At 42.3% G+C, this 18,123-nt stretch overlaps 2 protein-coding genes across 8 annotated transcripts in view; one reads left to right on the top strand and one right to left on the bottom strand.

Annotated features, from left to right (window-relative positions):
• Positions 1-13,683, top strand: part of LOC105488933 (retinoic acid receptor beta) — a 770,293-nt gene extending 756,610 nt beyond the window's left edge. For all 6 annotated transcript variants that reach the window (XM_024795091.2, XM_071090810.1, XM_011753451.3 and 3 more), the window contains 3 exons: positions 9,279-9,483; positions 10,302-10,460; positions 12,180-13,683. In XM_024795091.2, the coding sequence (XP_024650859.1) occupies positions 9,279-9,483; positions 10,302-10,460; positions 12,180-12,376 (561 nt within the window). In that variant the 3' untranslated portion in view covers positions 12,377-13,683. The remainder of the gene's footprint in view (positions 1-9,278; positions 9,484-10,301; positions 10,461-12,179) is intronic.
• Positions 13,684-13,734: 51 nt separating this feature from the next.
• The window catches only part of LOC105488936 (DNA topoisomerase II beta), a 66,629-nt gene continuing 62,240 nt past the window's right edge, over positions 13,735-18,123 (bottom strand). For both annotated transcript variants that reach the window (XM_011753457.3, XM_011753455.3), the window contains exons 34-36: positions 16,925-17,050; positions 15,257-15,351; positions 13,735-14,239 (exon numbers count right to left, since the gene is read on the bottom strand). In XM_011753457.3, coding sequence (XP_011751759.1) covers positions 14,069-14,239; positions 15,257-15,351; positions 16,925-17,050 — 392 coding nt within the window. In that variant the 3' untranslated portion in view covers positions 13,735-14,068. The remainder of the gene's footprint in view (positions 14,240-15,256; positions 15,352-16,924; positions 17,051-18,123) is intronic.

Below are 18,123 nucleotides of genomic sequence, written 5' to 3'. Positions count from 1 at the left end.
TGTGTGCTGGGCACTATTCTAGGCTCTGAGGAGGCAGCAGAGGGAGCCACGCTGAAACCCCAGCCCTCACGGAGCCGACCTTCTCCTGGGGGGACACAGACAGTAAGGAAGCAGATACACGGATTAGACAGCGTCTTACGTGCAACAAAGGAGGACAGAAGCAGAATCTGGGATGGGAGGGAGGGCTGGGGCTTGTTTCCGTAGCTCAGACACAGATGGCGTTTGAAGAAACCCGAATGAAGAAACAGAATTTCCCAGTGTTTCCCAGAAAGAGCCAGGCCCAGGAGAAGACCCTGATGGGAGGGGTGTGCGAGTCCTGGGGAGCCTAGAGAGAGTGGAGTTCAAAGGCCCTGGGGCAGGGGAAGCCCCGGCAGGTTGGAGGAAGTGAGTGTGCCTGGAAGGGAGTGAGCCGGGGGGACGAGACCTTCGATCCCAGAGTGGGGCCTGTGATCCTGCACAGATTCTCCTCCTTGGTCTCCTAAAGAGTCACTGGGTTTTGAGCAGAGGTGTACCGCGGTCTGACTTTTGGTTTAAACGTTCGCTCTGTCTCGTCATGCAGCACTGCGTCAATATTGCTTGAAGTCATGATTCTCACGCGTATTTACTGAGCACTTACTTCGTGGATGTGTGATGGCAGAGTGGAGAGTCCCTGTCCTGTTGCACTCTACAGTCAAGCTCTCCAGCCCCGCCTGGCCTGCTCCTTCTTTTGCCACAGTGTTTATCTCCTCCACTCACCCCCACCCCACCCCACTGCACCCCATCCTGGCTCCACACGGACCCTGCTCCCCCTCAGCTTGCCCAGCTGTTGAATGTGGGCTCTGAAACTAGCATGCCTGGGTTCAAACTCCGGCTCTGCTGCTTACTAGCTGTGTGACCTTGGGAAAGTTACTTTCCTCTCTGAGCCTCAGTTTCCTCGTATTTACAATGAAGATGGCAATAGCAGCTTCCTTTCAGGCTCTAGAAAGCATGCAATGAGGTGGCACGTAGAGCTTGGAACAGTGTGTGGCACCCCACAGGCCTCAGTTACGCTGAGTGTTATTGTGAAGTTGCACTACGCCCTCAGGGGTCCTGTTATTGTCCACATTTTGCAGGCGAGGCAGCTGAGGCCCAAGGGGAAGCCAAAAACCCATAGAGCTCCCCCGAGAGAGTTTCCAGCCTCCGGATAAAGGAGGGCAAAATCGCTTTTGCAAAGTAGAAAACCTTGAGCAATTTTCAGATGAGAAAATGACTTGCTTTGCCAGGGTTTGTTTAAAGACTGTGGTGGAGAATTCATTAAGTAGCTGTATTTTTTACAATGAAATGAAACCCTGTGGGAACACAGTGAGGGATAATGATCCACTTGTGATTCTGAAGACAGGGTTTTCATAGCAGCCGCCGTGGGCAAATGACGGGGAAAGCTGGTATGCCACAGTGAGGCGTGGGTGGTGCAGCCAGGCCACTCCGCAGAAGCGAGAGGGGCCTTCCTTCCTGGACCGGGGCTCAGGCCATCTTGCCTCTGCCAGGGTTGCCCTCGTAGAAGAGCCGTTGCCTGTGTTTCTCAAAGCTGGAACTTCAGAAAGGCAACTGATTGTATTTGTCAACATGGGAGAAAGCTCAGAGAGGCGAAGCGACTCTCCCCAGGTCACACAGCTGGTAAACAGTGGAGCCAGATGTTGAACAGAGGCGAGCTGCCCTCAGAGCCCACATTCAACAGCGTGGGCAAGCTGAGGGGGAGCAGGGTCAGTGTGGAGCCAGGACGGGTGGGCGGGGTGGGTGAAGGAGGTAAACACTGCGGTAAAACTGGGGGCAGGGCAGGCGGGCTTGAAGAGCTTGGCTGGAAATTCTAGGTGTCCATCTGGCCCAACTCACAAGGGCGCCTCTCTTGGCTATATCACCTCCTGGCGCTGCCTCGAGCCTCAGTCAAGCTCTTTCCTGACCCAGAGCCTTTTTACATCCCATTCCCTCTGTCTAGATTGCCCACCCTCTTCTCCTCACATCCTTCCTGGCCTATTCCTCATCTCAGCCGAAATGCCATGTCTTCAGAAAAGCCTTCCCTGACCAGCCACCCGATTCCTTCCTCACACCGCGGGTCTGTCCCAAGCTCTTAAGGCACAGCGTAATTACAGGTGCATTTCCCAGCAGCTTCTCCCCGGTCTCTTGTCTCAGTGAGAGCAGGAACCATCTTTGGGTTGGTCGCTGTGGCAGAGTTCCAGGCTCGAAAGGGGGATTTAGCGAATAGTTGTGAATGAATGAATGGGCAAATGAATTAAAAGTCACAATTCAAATTCCAGCATATATACTGCCTTTGGAATGTCACGTCTGTTAAGGCTTCAAGATTTAAAGTCTTTCCCTACAAGACACACGACTTCCTGAGTCCTGCCACCCACCCACTGCCCTTACTGCCCCCAAGGAAAATATTCCCATGCCAGTCACAGCGGCACCTTGCTTCTGGTGACGCAAAAGTGATGGCCTGTGTGACTTCAAAATGTGATTTGTGGCTCCTTGAGGCCCTGGAGACCATGCAGCTGTATAGCCATGGAGGGCTGTTCCCATGTGAACCTGTTGCTCCCTCTCCCCTTCCTGGGAGTCAGTAGAGATGAGAGCCCAGGCTGGTGGGGAGCGAGCTCTGGCCTTGGAGTCCCACTGCCCGAGCTCAGGCTTCAGCATTGCGCCTGGGCATCTGTGCCGTCATGAGGAGGCCCTGGGTCTCTCCTGACCTCAGCTTACCCACCCGTAGATGTGGCACGATTACCGCATGAGGCACCAGGAATTGCTGTGGGGTAGCCAGTGTAGTGGTTAAGAGGGTGGGCTTTGCAGTCCAACTCCCTGGGTTCAAATCCCAGCTCTGCCGTGTAGGAGCTGAGTGAACTTAGGGAAGCTAACTTACCTCTTCTGAGCCTCAGTTTCCCCACCAATTGAATAAGTAGAATAGTAGCTCCTCCCCATTTAGGTTGCTGGAATAAAGAATTGAGTTAATTAGTTCCTGGCGCCTGGTGAGCGTTCCTCTAAATAAGCCGTAATCGTCAGTCTTGAGTAAGCCTAGGCTGCCTTTGTGAAGTGGTGTGTCTGAGCGGCTAGGCAATAGCACCTGGGGCTGCGCCGTCACGTTCAGCAGCTGTGAGGCAGTTGTGGCTCATGAGCACCTGGAAATGTGCCTGGTGTGAAGTGGGTATTGCAAAATAAACACTGTCTTTTAAAGACATAGTATTTAAACATGTATAACATCTCCTCAATGATTTTTTGTATTGATTACATGTTGAAACAAAAATAATTTGGATATCTTAAGTTAAACTAGATTATTAAAATAATTCCATCTATTTCTCTTAACATTGCAAAACAATGGCTACTAGAGTGCTGGTCTACAAAACAGGGACAGTGACAGTGACAAGGCTCTCCTGCTGCTTCTAACGTCTGTATTTTCTCCTCAGTGAAGGCAGGCTGGCTACAGGTCCCATTGGGGAAAACGTTCTGTTCCCATGAACTCATCACAACAGGCACTGTGTGTGCTGCATGTGTCATTGTTATTAGTATCTCTACTTAAACGTTGTTACTAGTATCACTACTTAAACATTCCCACAGGCATGTGGGGATAGATTGTCAAATCAGTTCAGGATCTGCCCGCATGTTGCCAAACACAATCAGTGTAGAGTGACCAAGATGTGTGAACAACCTGAGCTTTCTCCTTTGCCTGAAAACCAGGCAATCCCTTGATGCCTCCCTCCGAGGTTTACAAGATAGAAGAGAGTCTGATGAAGGAATTCAGTTTGTTCATTCAAGAAATATTCATTAACCACCTGCTGTGTGGAGGACACTGTTCTAGACATTAAAGACACAGCAGAGAGCAAGACAGGTGTAAACAGCAGTCTCATTCTCAGAGCTCATATTCTAGAAGGGAGATAGGCCAGGAAACTCAGATCGTGACAACTGCTATGAAGAAAAGAAAACAGGGTGGTGGTTTGCATTGTGGAATACTACACAGCAGTGAAAAAGAATGAACTATTGCTGTGTACACTCGTGTGGGTGAATCACACAGAGATAATATTGAGTGAATAAAATCAGACACAAAAGAGAATATTCTGTATAATTCCATTGATCTGAAGTTCAAGAACTTGCAAAACTAACTTGTAGGAATAGAGGTCAAAATAATGGTTACTTTTGAGGAAGAGGTTTGATTAGGAGTAGTCAAAGGAGCCGGTAGGTGCTGGAAATACCCGTATCTTGATCTAGGTGGTAGTTGCACAGGTATATGGTTAGGGAAAATGCCTTAAGCTGTACTTTTGAGATTTGTGTACAGCTCCAGGCTTGCATGCTATATTCATCATCTATTGCAGTGTAACAAAATACCACAAAACTTAGCAGCTTAAAACATAAGCATTATTATCTCCCATAGTCACAGTGGTTCAGGAATCTGGTACTGACTTCATTGAGTAGTTCTGGCTCAGTATCTGTCATGAAATAGCAATCAAGACACCAGTCAGAGCTGCAGTCATCTAAAGAATTCCAGAGGCTGGAAGTTCTCTGCCTCCACAATCACTCATCACATTTGTCTAGCAACTTAGTGCTGGTCATTGATGGGAGGACTCAGTTTCTTCCTCTGTGGACCTGTCCATGGGGCTGGATAACTGTCCTCTTGAAATGTCAGCTAGCTTCCCCCAGAGCAAGAGATTCAAGAAAGAGCAAGCAAGAAGGAAGTGACAATGCTTTTTGTGACCTAGTTTCACAAGTCACACACCATCACTTTCACCATATTCTATTTGTTAGAAGCAAATCGCTAAGTCCAGGCCACACCCAAGGGGAGGGGAATTAAGCTCCGCCCCTTAAAGGGAGTAAGATCAAAGAATTTGCACACACATTTTAAAACCACCACATGTTATACCTCAATTTTAAAACAATGTTATTTCTTATTCCAAAAACCAAAAGCATGATGGGATAGAAAATCACGGGTTTTAGAAAGCATTTTCACTGAGGCTTTAGAGGAGGTGACATTCAAGCTGAACTCTGAGAAGTGAGCCATGTGAAGATCAGGGAAAAGCACTGAAGCCAGAGGGAAAAGCAAGTGCAAACACTGCCTCAGCGGTGCGTCACTGAAGCTTCACAAAGCAGACCAAGATGGCCAGAAGTTCATGAGCAAAGGAAAGGAGAAGTAGTTGAAGTTGGCAAGGTAGGGAGAGGCCACTGAGGCCACAGGAAGAAGTCTGGATTCTATTCTGAAGGGGACTAGAAGTCATTTGAGGAGTCTTCTCCTCTGGTGAACATTTTGGACAACATGCTCTGGCTGCTGTGGATTGACCATGTAGTACTCAAGCAGGAATGGAAATAAGGGATCACTTCAGAGGCCCCCACCATGAGAGAGGTAATGGCAGCTTGGTGGACAAGCCCCTGGTTCTGCCTCTGGGGTCCCGCATCATCAGATTCTTCCAGGGTTCCATTATCAAGCAGGCCTACCCCAAGACACACACAGAACTCACACTCCCATCAGAAGCAGCAGAGACATGCACAGCTGTCTTTGCTGACGGCAAGAAGAGAAGGTTCTTTTTGCCCTGAGGAGGATCAAGTTTGACCATCAACTGGAGCTTTGTGTTGTCCAACAGGGCCCTGCTTTGGTGAGACAGCCTGGCCTAGGCTATTTTTACCCATCTCGTGGGGCCTGGATGCTGGTCTTTCCAGATAAGATGCCTTCCTTTCAAACAAAGAGTGTTTTAATCCGGGAGAAGTACTTGGTGGTTGCCACTGGCATTTGATTTTAGTGTGACAAAATGAAACGACTTGGGTTCTCTCCAGAGACAGAAGCAGCCGGAAGCAGTGAGGAGGATGCCCGTTTCACCTGGGGCCATCCTGTTTCAGGCTGGGGCCGGGGCAGCGAATGGAGGCTCCTCGGATAAAAGGAGACATTGAGCAGTCTTCCTCCTCAGGCCACGTGCGTTCCTCTCTGGAGGTACCGATTGTACTTGGTTTCGGCTTTGAACTTTCTAGGAAGAGAGGCAACAGAACATGGTTTAAATGCCTCATCAGAATCCAAATACATTCTACCTTTTGAGGAGGAAAACCTTTTCGAATAGAATAGTTAGAAACATTTGAGGGCTGCAGTTTGGATGTGGATTTCTAAGTGAGTTATTGGCAATTTGCGAAGTCCTAAATCCTGGTCTTCTGTTCCTTTCCGACAAATCTCTGGATTCTTGCATTTTTGCAGGGGACAGATCTCATGCATTCATTTCTTGGCAGCACGTTAAAGATGCAAAGCCTTATTTAGTACCCATTTGATTCCAGACTAGAAATGTATCCGGGGATTCGGGGCCCATAAATATTGAGCATACTACCTTTGTTGTTGTTGTTGTTGTTATTGTTGTTGTTGAGACAGGGTCTCACTCTGTCACCAAGGCTGAAGCGCAGTGGCGTGATCCCAGCTCACTGCAACCTCCCCCTCCCAGTGCAAGCGATTCTCCAACCTCAGCCGCCCCAGTAGCTGGGACTACAGGTGTGCTTCACCAGGCCTGGCTAATTTTTGTGCTTTTTGGTAGAGACAGGTTTCACCATGTGGGCCAGGCTGGTCTCGAGCTCCTGACTGCAGATGATCCATCCGCCTTGGCCTCCCAAAGTGCTAACTTTGACTGTCACTTGATAACTCCCTGCATAGGCAGTATTTCCTCATGTTTCTCCAGGTAGTTGAAGGAACATCAGGCTGGGGATTGGAAGACCTGTATTCTAGGCTCTAGCACTGTTGCTTGTGTGATCTTGGGCACACTTGATCTCCCAGGGCTTTCAGGGGAAATGTGAGGCTTTATGCCCAATGACTTCTGAGTTTTCTTACTGCTCTGACATTGGGAATGGCTTCATACCCCATTAGTTACCAAGGTGAAGTGAAACAAGTCAACCAGTTGGGAACCCAGAGGAAATGGCTGGGCTAGCTCAGAAGGGCCTCTGGGCAAGTATCTGGGAGGTGAAAATAACCACCCATCCAATGAAGAGAGATCATGGTAGTGTTTGGATAACCACTCACAGTAACGGTCAATTGCTAATTCACTATGCCACTTGATTATATAGTAGGAGCATTAAGAAGTTTGATGACATGTCCTGATTTAGATATCTCTACCACCCCTCCCAATATAAAATGAGGTTTCTGTTTCCAGGCCACAAGCTCTGCACCCCTCTACACCAGGTAGGCCACTGTGAATAGTTATGCAGTTATGTGCTGCACAGAAGTGCCCAGTAAGGCTGATATTGAAGTCAATACTGGGCTAAAGGTGATCTAACCTTAGAGAGGTGTCTAGGTTTGAGTATTGGCATGAAGAGAAAATGAGGCAGCTATGGAGCAGTGGTTAAAAGCACAGGTTCTAGAAAAACATAGCCTAAATCCAATCATTCTACTAGCTTACGTGACCTAGCATAAGCTATTCAGATGTGTTTCCCCAGCAAATAGTAACAACTCATGGGTTGATAGGAGAAATAATACACTAGTGTTTAGTTACGGTACCTGGTTAGGTGATCAGTAAAACATTAGCTCTTACTGTATGTTAGGGATGAAGAGTGCTACTCATTCACAGTTTTCCTCTTGGAGTTTTAACCAATAACACACTGAAGTCAGACTTTTAAAAAAATATGCCAACAGAGGCGCTGCACCCTCACTCTATCGGATGTCCTGGTGCCTTCCTCCGTATACACGCTGGAGTCCTCTGTGTAGGAAGAAGGCTGGCTCCTAGGTCACTGCCTTCTTGGAGATATAGAGAACCCAAAAGCACGTGACCATCGCAGTGCAACTGTCCCATCGTGGTTCATGTGGTCCACTGGGTGTGAGGCTCCTGTGGATCCACCACCAGTCAGATGGGACTGACTTCCCCATGGGCAGTGTCCTGGTCCCAAACCCCCAGTGTTTCCCCGACAAGAGGAGAGATTTGACAGAAGGTTTTGTTTTAGGAGACCTGATGGGAATAGGGGCAGGATGCAGAGGCTTTACTACGAGGAGTTCCCTCCCAGGTAGGGGGTCCTGTGTCTTCCTCAGAGGCCACTCGTCTCTGCACATGGCCATGTAACAGGAATAAAGCAGGCCTTTCCGATCACATCTGTCCTCCTGTAGGTTGATACTGAGGTGGACATTCACAGGGCTATACCCAGTCAAATTAAGTGCCAGTATCTGGGAAAAACTCTCAACTTCTTCAGCCTACTGAGTTGTTCACTTTCAATTTACTTCTCTCTGTGTTTCAAGCAGCTCTGAAACTTTTTCAGAGGGAAAAGTCAAGTATGGCAACCTGGTCAGACACCTTTTACTGCTGGTGCAGAAATGTGGTTCTGGGTGGGGAAGTGCTCTGGAATGCACAGAGCTCCTCACCAGCGTTTAGGCTTCATAGGGCAGTGGAAACCTGAGCCCGGCAAGGCATTTTCAGTTTGTTTTGCTCTGAGTGAGGCTTAGAGGCATAGGGCAGTGAGCAGGAGTCTCCTCAGTAGCTGGCGCCCCAGGGGGCCAACAGGGTTATGTGTCAAGCATACACTGGGTGGGACTGGGAGACTCTGGCGGAGTGACTCAGGCTTTTTGCCTGTAGAAGTCCTGTCAACACCTTAGGGTTTGGTTGAAATGCCACCTCTTTATGGATCTGCCCTTGATTTCCTCTTGCCTATTTCTGAGCTTTCCTTCTTCTGAACTCCCTAATACCTTGCTGGTTTCACTCACGTGCCTTGTATTGTAGCTGTCTGTGTAACTATGCGATCAGAGGCATCATGGGAGAGTCATCCTAACTTGGGTTTGAGTCAGATTCAGTTACATGTTAACTATGTGACATTGGGCACATCTTAAGTCCTTCATTTGTAAAATAATAATAATATTCATTTTACCAAGCTGTTTGAAAGATTGAATATAGGGTATGTATAAAACTTGATATATACTATGCATTTAATAAATGATATTGTCATTTATTGTACACCGTAAGCTCTTAAAAAATAGACTCTTATTCATCTTTTTTTTTTTTTTTTAAACCTCCAGCACCTGGCACAGTGCCTGGGACATACTTAGGTACTCAGTAAATGTTTATTTGAATCAAATAATGAATTACTTTTAAAAAGATATTTCTCAGAATTTCTTGGGTCCTGTTTAGTATTTCCTAAAACACTTCAGCCCCTAGGTTTTGACTTCTGTAGTCTCTTAATGAAAGAGCTAAAGAAGACATTCAACATGTGAAAGGGGGACAGACTGCCCCATGTGATGTAAGAGCTTCTTGGAAATCTTCATGTTATTTCCTGCTTAAATCTGATTGATGATTTCAGGACAGGCTGGCTTAGAACATCCATCAATTTTTTTTTTCCCCTTCCAGATTCTTAGAATTTGCACCAGGTATACCCCAGAACAAGACACCATGACTTTCTCAGACGGCCTTACCCTAAATCGAACTCAGATGCACAATGCTGGATTTGGTCCTCTGACTGACCTTGTGTTCACCTTTGCCAACCAGCTCCTGCCTTTGGAAATGGATGACACAGAAACAGGCCTTCTCAGTGCCATCTGCTTAATCTGTGGAGGTACCAACTATGTAGAAAAGCCTCATGAAATTCCATGAAGAACAGTTGATACTTGCCATTTGTGAAAAAATTCCTCATTTCCCTTTTGGAGTTGTTTACATGGGAAAAGATGTGAATAAAGCCAGGCACACATGCCTGGGTTCATTGTATTTTTTCATGTTGTTACAAATTAACTAATGGTATTTGGGATCCTTCAGCTCAGAAAGAAATCCCAAAAAGCTATTACTCCAATTGCCACAGGGTTTTTTTGGTTTTTTTTTTTTTTTCCTTAAATGTAGGATCAGACTATTGTAAAATGAATTGCCTGGGGACATTTGAATGATGACCAGGGACTTGTATGTGCTGTTTGTTATTTAGTGGGTAGGTATACAAGTATTTGGCTGGGCCCTCCCACCAACCCTTGGAGGACTGGGATAAAATTTAGCTTTCTTCTCTGTAGTGACCCCTACTGGCCTACAGGAGGCTGACTCGTAAGTGGTTAAAAAGTAATGGCTTTAATTAAGGAGCCGATTTACTTTGTGCTAAAATAACCATCCTGCTCAAGGTTTTAATTCAGTTCGGTAGTGACACCTTCTGGTCACAGGAGGTAATTCTTTCCCTGGGACAAAAGCAACCAGCCATCAAAATGTTTATACTACCAAGGGGGGCGGTTTTTTTTTCTTTCAAGTATCACTGCTTAAAGCAATTGCATAAGTCTGCAAATTTGTGTATGTAACTGAATTACCAAATTAATGAACTCAGTAGGAATAAGGAAACAAGGAAGAGGGGAAAAGGGCATAAATCCTGATTTTATTTAATACTTTATTCCTGGTATGTAGACCGCCAGGACCTTGAGGAACCGACAAAAGTAGATAAACTACAAGAACCATTGCTGGAAGCACTAAAAATTTATATCAGAAAAAGACGACCCAGCAAGCCTCACATGTTTCCAAAGATCTTAATGAAAATCACAGATCTCCGTAGCATCAGTGCTAAAGGTATGTCTTTGTGTTCTCAATACTGTAGTCACACAGTGGACTTGAGGGCCTTACCAGGTTGTGTCGCTTTATTCAATTCAGGATGTTTAATGGCTGCTTTTTAAGTTTTGGAACTCATTTCTCATGGAAATCAAAAGAAATAGTATCCCCCCCCACCCCATCCCCCAAAAAACCCCTCAAATCTTACCCTATTCAACTATCTTAATGATTAAGAGCTTTAAAATTTGACCGATAAGAAAAACATTGTTTTCAAGAGAATGTACTATAACAGGCTAATTGTCTAGGTTCATACATTTAATTCCAGCTTTCTACACACCTCTGGTTTATGTAACCTTGACTCCAGTTTTTCCTGAATATCTAAACCTTTGTTAAGTTTCTCTCAATCACTTTAGCCATTGCTCTTTTGTATATAGGCAGATTTCCTTCTGCACACTTCTAAGCAAAGGAATTCTTGCCTTCCTAAGAGGTATAAATACTCTTTGCCTAGTGATTTTCTGTTTATGTAGCAACTCAAGCAATTAGAGAGGTGCCTAGAGCTATATCACAGTTGAATGTTAACAGTAAGGTTTTTCTATGTAGAGACAAAACTCAGCAGCTATCCCTGGTACCAAATGGGTTATTGTCATTCTCCTTTCCCCATCAGACTACTTACTCTCTCTCTGAAGATGTTTGCTAGCCAAGGAATAAACTCTGTATTTCAGAAAGTGCTTAAAAGCACAGGGAACTTGTTTGATAAGCAGTCTTAACTCTTGAGCTCCTTCTAAGAGGTCTCCTCGATGAGCATTCTGAATTCATCCTTGCATGGGATTAAGAGAAGTAAACAGCAGATACCAGTGTGGTTGTGAATATGGTATCTTCGATTTTTAAAAACGAGGCTGTTTAACTTAATACTGTCATTCTGTACAGATGACTAGTGATATCTAATAGAATTTACTGCAATTACAGAAATAATCTGTACTGTTCATTTCAGTAGCCACTAGACACAAGAGGTTCTCGAGCACTTGAAGTGTGGCTTATGCAACTGAGGCACTGTTTTTCTAATTTTATTTAACAGATTTAGCTACCTAGTGGGTACTGTACTGGACAGAGTGCTGCTAAATCAAGTTGTTAATAATAACCGCACATTGTCAATTCCTCTGTTTGCGGGTAACTGGCATCAACCTTTTTCAAGATACACTTCTTTCATCAGGAACTTCTCTTTGTAAATTGTTATTTCCTGAAACGAAGACATCAAGTTTAAATGTCACCATATCTCTGCTGCTTTTCCATAAAGTAAAAAATGTTTTAATGGTGTAAAATACGGATGGTCTCTGGGAGGCACTGTTTGCATAATTTTCTGTTATCAAAAGGAGCAATTGTATCAGTTACTGCTTGCATAAAAGACGAATAAAGTTCTAGCAGATCATAAAAAGACCCTCTCTTATCAACATACTGTGAGTCTGAGCTGGCTGAGAACCCAATCTGATTCTAACTTCAGAACAAACAAACATGATTTTTGGTGGATGCAATTCCCATTCCAAATACATCTTTGTATTTATGAGTGTGATAGTAATCGATGGATCCTTTTCAACAAAAAGCCACCTGATAGCAACATTTCATAATTCCTAAGTGACAGTCTTAGGAAACACCTCTGTTAAAATATATGAAAATTGGTCCCTGGTTATCTGTCATAGCTTAACTCCTTATCTTAACCAGATTTCCATTATCTCTTTTGAAAAGGTGCAGAACGTGTAATTACCTTGAAAATGGAAATTCCTGGATCAATGCCACCTCTCATTCAAGAAATGCTGGAGAATTCTGAAGGACATGAACCCTTGACCCCAAGTTCAAGTGGGAACACAGCAGAGCACAGTCCTAGCATCTCACCCAGCTCAGTGGAAAACAGTGGGGTCAGTCAGTCACCACTTGTGCAATAAGACATTTTCTAGCTACTTCAAACATTCCCCAGTACCTTCAGTTCCAGGATTTAAAATGCAAGAAAAAACATTTTTACTGCTGCTTAGTTTTTGGACTGAAAATATATTAAAACTCAAGAAGGACCAAGAAGTTTTCGTATGTATCAATATATATACTCCTCACTGTGTAACTTACCTAGAAATACAAACTTTTCAAATTCTAAAAAAATCAGCCATTTCATGCAACCAGAAACTAGTTAAAAGCTTCTATTTTCCTCTTTGAACACTCAAGATTGCATGGCAAAGACCCAGTCAAAATGATTCACCCCTGGTTAAGTTTCTGAAGACTTTGTACATACAGAAGTATGGCTCTGTTCTTTCTATACTGTATGTTTGGTGCTTTCCTTTTGTCTTGCATACTCAAAATAACCATGACACCAAGGTTATGAAACAGACTACATGTCCACCTACGTTCAAAAAGATAACTAACTGTCTTGCTTTCATGGAATAGTCAAGACATCAAGGTAAGGAAACAGGACTATTGTACAGTATGACAAGATAAGACTGAAGATATTCTAATTTAGTTAGTATGGAAGCTTGTCTTTGCTCTTTCTGATGCTCTCAAACTGCATCTTTTATTTCATGTTGCCCAGTAAACGTATACAAATTCCCTGCACTAGCAGAAGAGAATTCTGTATCATTGTAACTGCCAGTTCAGTTAATCAAATGTCATTTGTTCAATTGTTAATGTCACTTTAAATTAAAAGTGGTTTATTACTTGTTTAATGACATAACTACACAGTTTAAAAAAAAAAAAATTTTTACAGTAATGATAGCCTCCAAGGCAGAAACACTTTTCAGTGTTAAGTTTTTGTTTACCTGTTCACAAGCCATTAGGGAAATTTCATGGGATAATTAGCAGGCTGGTCTACCACCTGGACCATGTAACTCTAGTGTCCTTCCTGATTCATGCCTGATACTGGGATTTTTTTTCCAGCCTTCTTGATGCCGAGGGGCTAATATTAACTCCCAAAGACACAGGCATAGAATCGGACTCCTTTGACCTTGTTCAATCACTATGAAGCAGAGTGAAAGCTGTGGTAGAGTGGTTAACAGATACAAGTGTCAGTTTCTTAGTTCTCATTTAAGCACTAGTGGAATTTTTTTTTTTTTTTTTTTTTTTGATATACTAGCAAGTCTGTGATGTACTTTCACTGGCTCTGTTTGTACATTGAGATTGTTTGTTTAACAATGCTTTCTATGTTCATATACTGTTTACCTTTTTCCATGGAGTCTCCTGGCAAAGAATAAAATATATTTATTTTAAAGGTGTGTGGGAGCCTTTACTACACCTTTATCTTCAGTAAAGAGACAGAAAACACATTTCCATTTTTAATGTTTAAATTTCATTTCAAAAAGCAGGTCTGTAGTTTGTAACCATGACAGTTAAAATCTGTGCTAATGCACGGCAGTCTATAACAATTCTACAAGCCAATCAGACAGACAGTACGTGACATTTCAATGAGTAAAAAAGAGCATAAAACTGTATGTGTAAGAACAAAATGTTAAAAGGCCTACCACAATAATAAAAATCCATCATCAATTACATCATCACATTAAAATAAGCCAGATGTACAAAAGTCTGAGACAGAAAAGACAAAAGGACAACACAAGGTATTTGTTGAAAAATGTTTGTTTGTGCTCTTTGGGCACTTAATTAAACATTGCAAAATCAACATCTTCTTCTTCTTCATCAGACTCTGCAAAATATTTTACTTCTTTCCTAGCCCGACCGGTTCGTGGCAGAGAAGGTGGCTCAGAAGGGAAGTCTGAGGGGAAGATGTCCACATCTGAATCCTGATCAAAGGATGTTTTCTTCGGTTTCTAGATATTTTTTTTCAATAGATTAGATTAGATTTAAAAGTTATTAAAAGAAATAAAGACTAGTATGAAGAACTATCACTCCTTAAACTTCACTTATGTTTAGGAAGTATTACAAATCATGGAACTTTTAAAATTAGAGTTGTAATGCTAACCTAAGTTTAAGACCAGTTACCTTGTTTTTTGGAGGAAAAAGATTACATACAGTAATTCGCTACCTTGGTGGTTTCATATTTACCAAGTTCTAGCCTGAAAAATGTAACACTTTTATTTCTAAAATTATATTTTACCCAAAAAGTATGCACAATGCCCAGATTAGTAAAAATTCAAGCTGTCCTATTGCTAAGTACGTATCAAGAATTCATGGGAGGAAACAAGACTCCCGCACCACGTGGAGTATGCACTGTTAAGTGTTTTAAAACATGCAAAGCATCACCGAGGTGGACCTGAGACACAGAAGATGACTGGATGGAAAAGGTCAGTGTGGAAATCAACATAAAGCTATGATCATCTACACTGGTATTTTTAAGTTTTACTAGGAAGAGAAAAAAAGGGATGGAGGTAGCTGATGTCATTCATTTACCTAAAAAAAAATAGTGTACTTCTGGAAAAGGGTCAGACTAATTGGGAAAATTAGCCACAGTCGAATGAATTCAATTAAAAAAAAAATCAAATTAGCCCTGGTCAAATAAATACAAGTTAACAGGAAACAGTCTTTAGTCTGAAAAATAATATTTTAGTCTGAAAGAGTCTAATATTTAGGTAACATAACAGTACTATAGCTCAATGGATGAAATGGAAGATTCTAAGTAGGTTAATTTATAGCACACTGTTATTTAGAAACTAGTCCTGATTATATACATTTATACTTGAATAATTCCTTAACCATATACAAGCCCCATATTGATATGAGATGCTAGGTGGAAAGCTGTTCCAGGACTGTAGTAATAAGCAAACTAAGTCAGTTGCAGATCTTTTTTAAAAAGCCACGCACTAATGTGCAATGATGTTCCCAGTTACCTTGCTTGCTGTTTTGGATGTTTTCCTGCCAGGGTTATAGTCGCCTTCATTTTCAGAGCCAGATGCTTTCCTTTTCTTTGCCCCTCGGCCTTTACCTTAAAATGATACAAAAGGTTTTTTCTTCCATGGGTAAGTGCAATATAAAAAGATAAATGCCACAACATTGTAGTTTATTTCTTTGGCATGCCCAATCAGTGGAACACTGCAGTCCTAATCTCTTACTATGAGTGATTATAAACAACTTGGCAGTAGCATTTCAATTCTGGGATTGACATGACCAAAGACTTTTTCACAAATATATTTAAATTAATGGGAAAGTCCCAAAGACAAATTTTAATGATGAATCCCTTCAAACATAAAACATCTGTATTTGCTATGTGGTCCTTGAGCCTGAAAAGGAAATACCTTGGAAAAGTATTTTTTAAATTACATGTGATTTAAATTTTTTTTTTTAATTTCTAATTTGTCATGGGCCAATACTTTTAAAAATACAATAGAACACAAATTACTAAAAAATGTAATCACATGCTGTTTTATTAACACAAAATTATCATCAAGGTCTAAATGTTTACTCAGTTTTACTTATCAAAGACTAGTAACAACCAATTGCATATCCCACGTTGAGTGGCACCATCTGAGAACCACCAGTATTGACTATAAAATGTCAAATACATATTCCTTCTCAGACCTAGACTTGGCACATGCAGCATTTTTTTCATCTACCTAACCTCTTATTCTCATCATTGGAGGTGAAAGGAGAAAAGGTAATATTTAAGTAGGGGCCAGATGTTCTCCATCCCACAATGATGCCAATGAAATAAAATAGAACTAAATAGCAATTAATTTTAAATCTTTAAAAATTCCTTGACAGCTAGATTGGACAAGTACAAAGATAGCCTTACATAATCTTGGGATGTCATATTTGATCAAATTAATCAGGGAAATAGCATTTTTGAATTGATAAAGGCTTTCAATCCTGCATATCATGAGTACTACCTTCCCAGTCCCTATGATTCTTTTCCACCCTATTATCCCCATTTCCCTTTGGTCCACAGCTCCTTATCCCAACCACTCCTTTAAGAAATAGAAGAGCCACACCGAGGAAGATATCCTTCAGTTGAATAAAAGATGGAGCAGCTACCCTCAGAGCATATCATGTCTTACAAACATATTTTATAAAGCATCTTTAAGGGCTTTCCAGATTCTGGAGACAAAGAAGGGATGCCACGGAGAACTGGAGCTGGTTCCTTGTGTGGTCCTGAGTACAGTTATTTCTTAGGTGAGAAAAAAAGTTCTAGCCTAAGAGTCCTGGATCTAGCCCATTACAATAAGTGTCACAGTTTAGTTAGTGTGGAGTGCTAATCTGACTTTTTAATAACAACTTTCAGTGAGTTGGCTGCAGGGGAGAATTTGGACCATTCTTAGGGATTCTTATTTAACCTCTTTGAGCCTCAGTTTTTTTAATTTGTAAAACAAAGTGACTGAACTAAATTGCTATACCTCCTTTGGACTATATTCAGCACTGATTGCTAGACATACCCCTTACTGAGGAGTAAAGCAATTTAAAACAAAATAGATACCTAGCCTCTCTAAATTCAATGAGGTAGAAAAAATTCCATCTTTTCCATACAGTATATGTTTAAAGGGTTATAAGAAGATAATCCTCACCTTTTGGTGGTGTAGTCTTCTTTGGAATGCCAAATTCTGAATCTGAGTCAGAGTTTACAGCCTCTACTACTTTCTTCTGTTTGGGGGCTCTCTTGGGCTTAGGGGCTGTATCTGAAGACGGTTTTCCTAGTAAGCAAATTTCCATTTCACAGGTCAATATACTTACCAACAAATCAAACTGAAGAGAGTCCTATATAAATGGAATTTCTCATAGCTGATTAGAAACTGAGTTGCCTGGCTGGGCGCGGTGGCTCACACCTGTAATCCCAGCACTTTGGGACACCAAGTTGGGTGGATCACCTGAGATCAGCAGTTCAAGACCAGCCTGGCCAACATGGTAAAAATGCAAAAATTAGCTGGGCATGGTGGTGGGTGCCTGTAATCCCAGCTACTTGGGAGGCTGAGGCAGGAGAATCGCTTGAACCCAGAAGGTCACAGTGAGCTGAGATCACGCCACTGTACTCCAGGCTGGGCAACAAGAGCAAAACTCCATCTCAAAAAAAAAAAAAAAAATTGAGTCGCCTTAATGAAATGGTTTCTCTCTGCTTGGCGGCAATGTAAAGGCAAACAATTTCTCATAGATGACAAAATGCTTTTTATTTAATTATGTATAATTTGCCCTTAGGTAATACAATTAAGACATTTTAAGGAAGAGCCATTAAAAATAAATTAAGCAGTAACTTTTAAATATAGTCATGACAAAAGAGTAGCATATTTGATAAATTAATTATAACCCAAGTATAACCACAGATCAAGTCCTTTTAGAATGTTTTAGAGAAAAAAAAAATGTATGGGATCCTCAAATACAATGAATAGAAACCAACTCACTTCCATTCAAAAGCTGAAATCCAGAGTTGGCATTTTTATATGGAAAGAAATATAAAGTCCTAGATAAGTAGACAATAGATACAAGGCCTTTGCTTTGTTGAATTTTGAAAAATAGACCTTGTTTTACAGCTTTATCTGCAGTTCTATGTGAAAACTGATAAATCAGGCCAGTTGCAATGGCTCACACCTGTAATCCCAGCACTTTGGGAGGCCAAGGCAGGCAGATTACCTGGAGTCAGGAGTTTGAGACCAGCCTACCCAACATGGTGAAACCCCATCTCTACTAAAAATACAAAAAATTAGCCCAATGAGGTAGCGTGCGCCTGTAGTCCCAGCTACTTGGGAGGATGAGGTAGGGGAATCGCTTTAAC

The sequence above is a fragment of the Macaca nemestrina genome, chromosome 2, assembly GCF_043159975.1.
Source record: "Macaca nemestrina isolate mMacNem1 chromosome 2, mMacNem.hap1, whole genome shotgun sequence".
In the NCBI taxonomy this organism is placed as follows: domain Eukaryota; kingdom Metazoa; phylum Chordata; class Mammalia; order Primates; family Cercopithecidae; genus Macaca; species Macaca nemestrina.
This window is presented reverse-complemented; position numbering and strand designations above follow the sequence as displayed.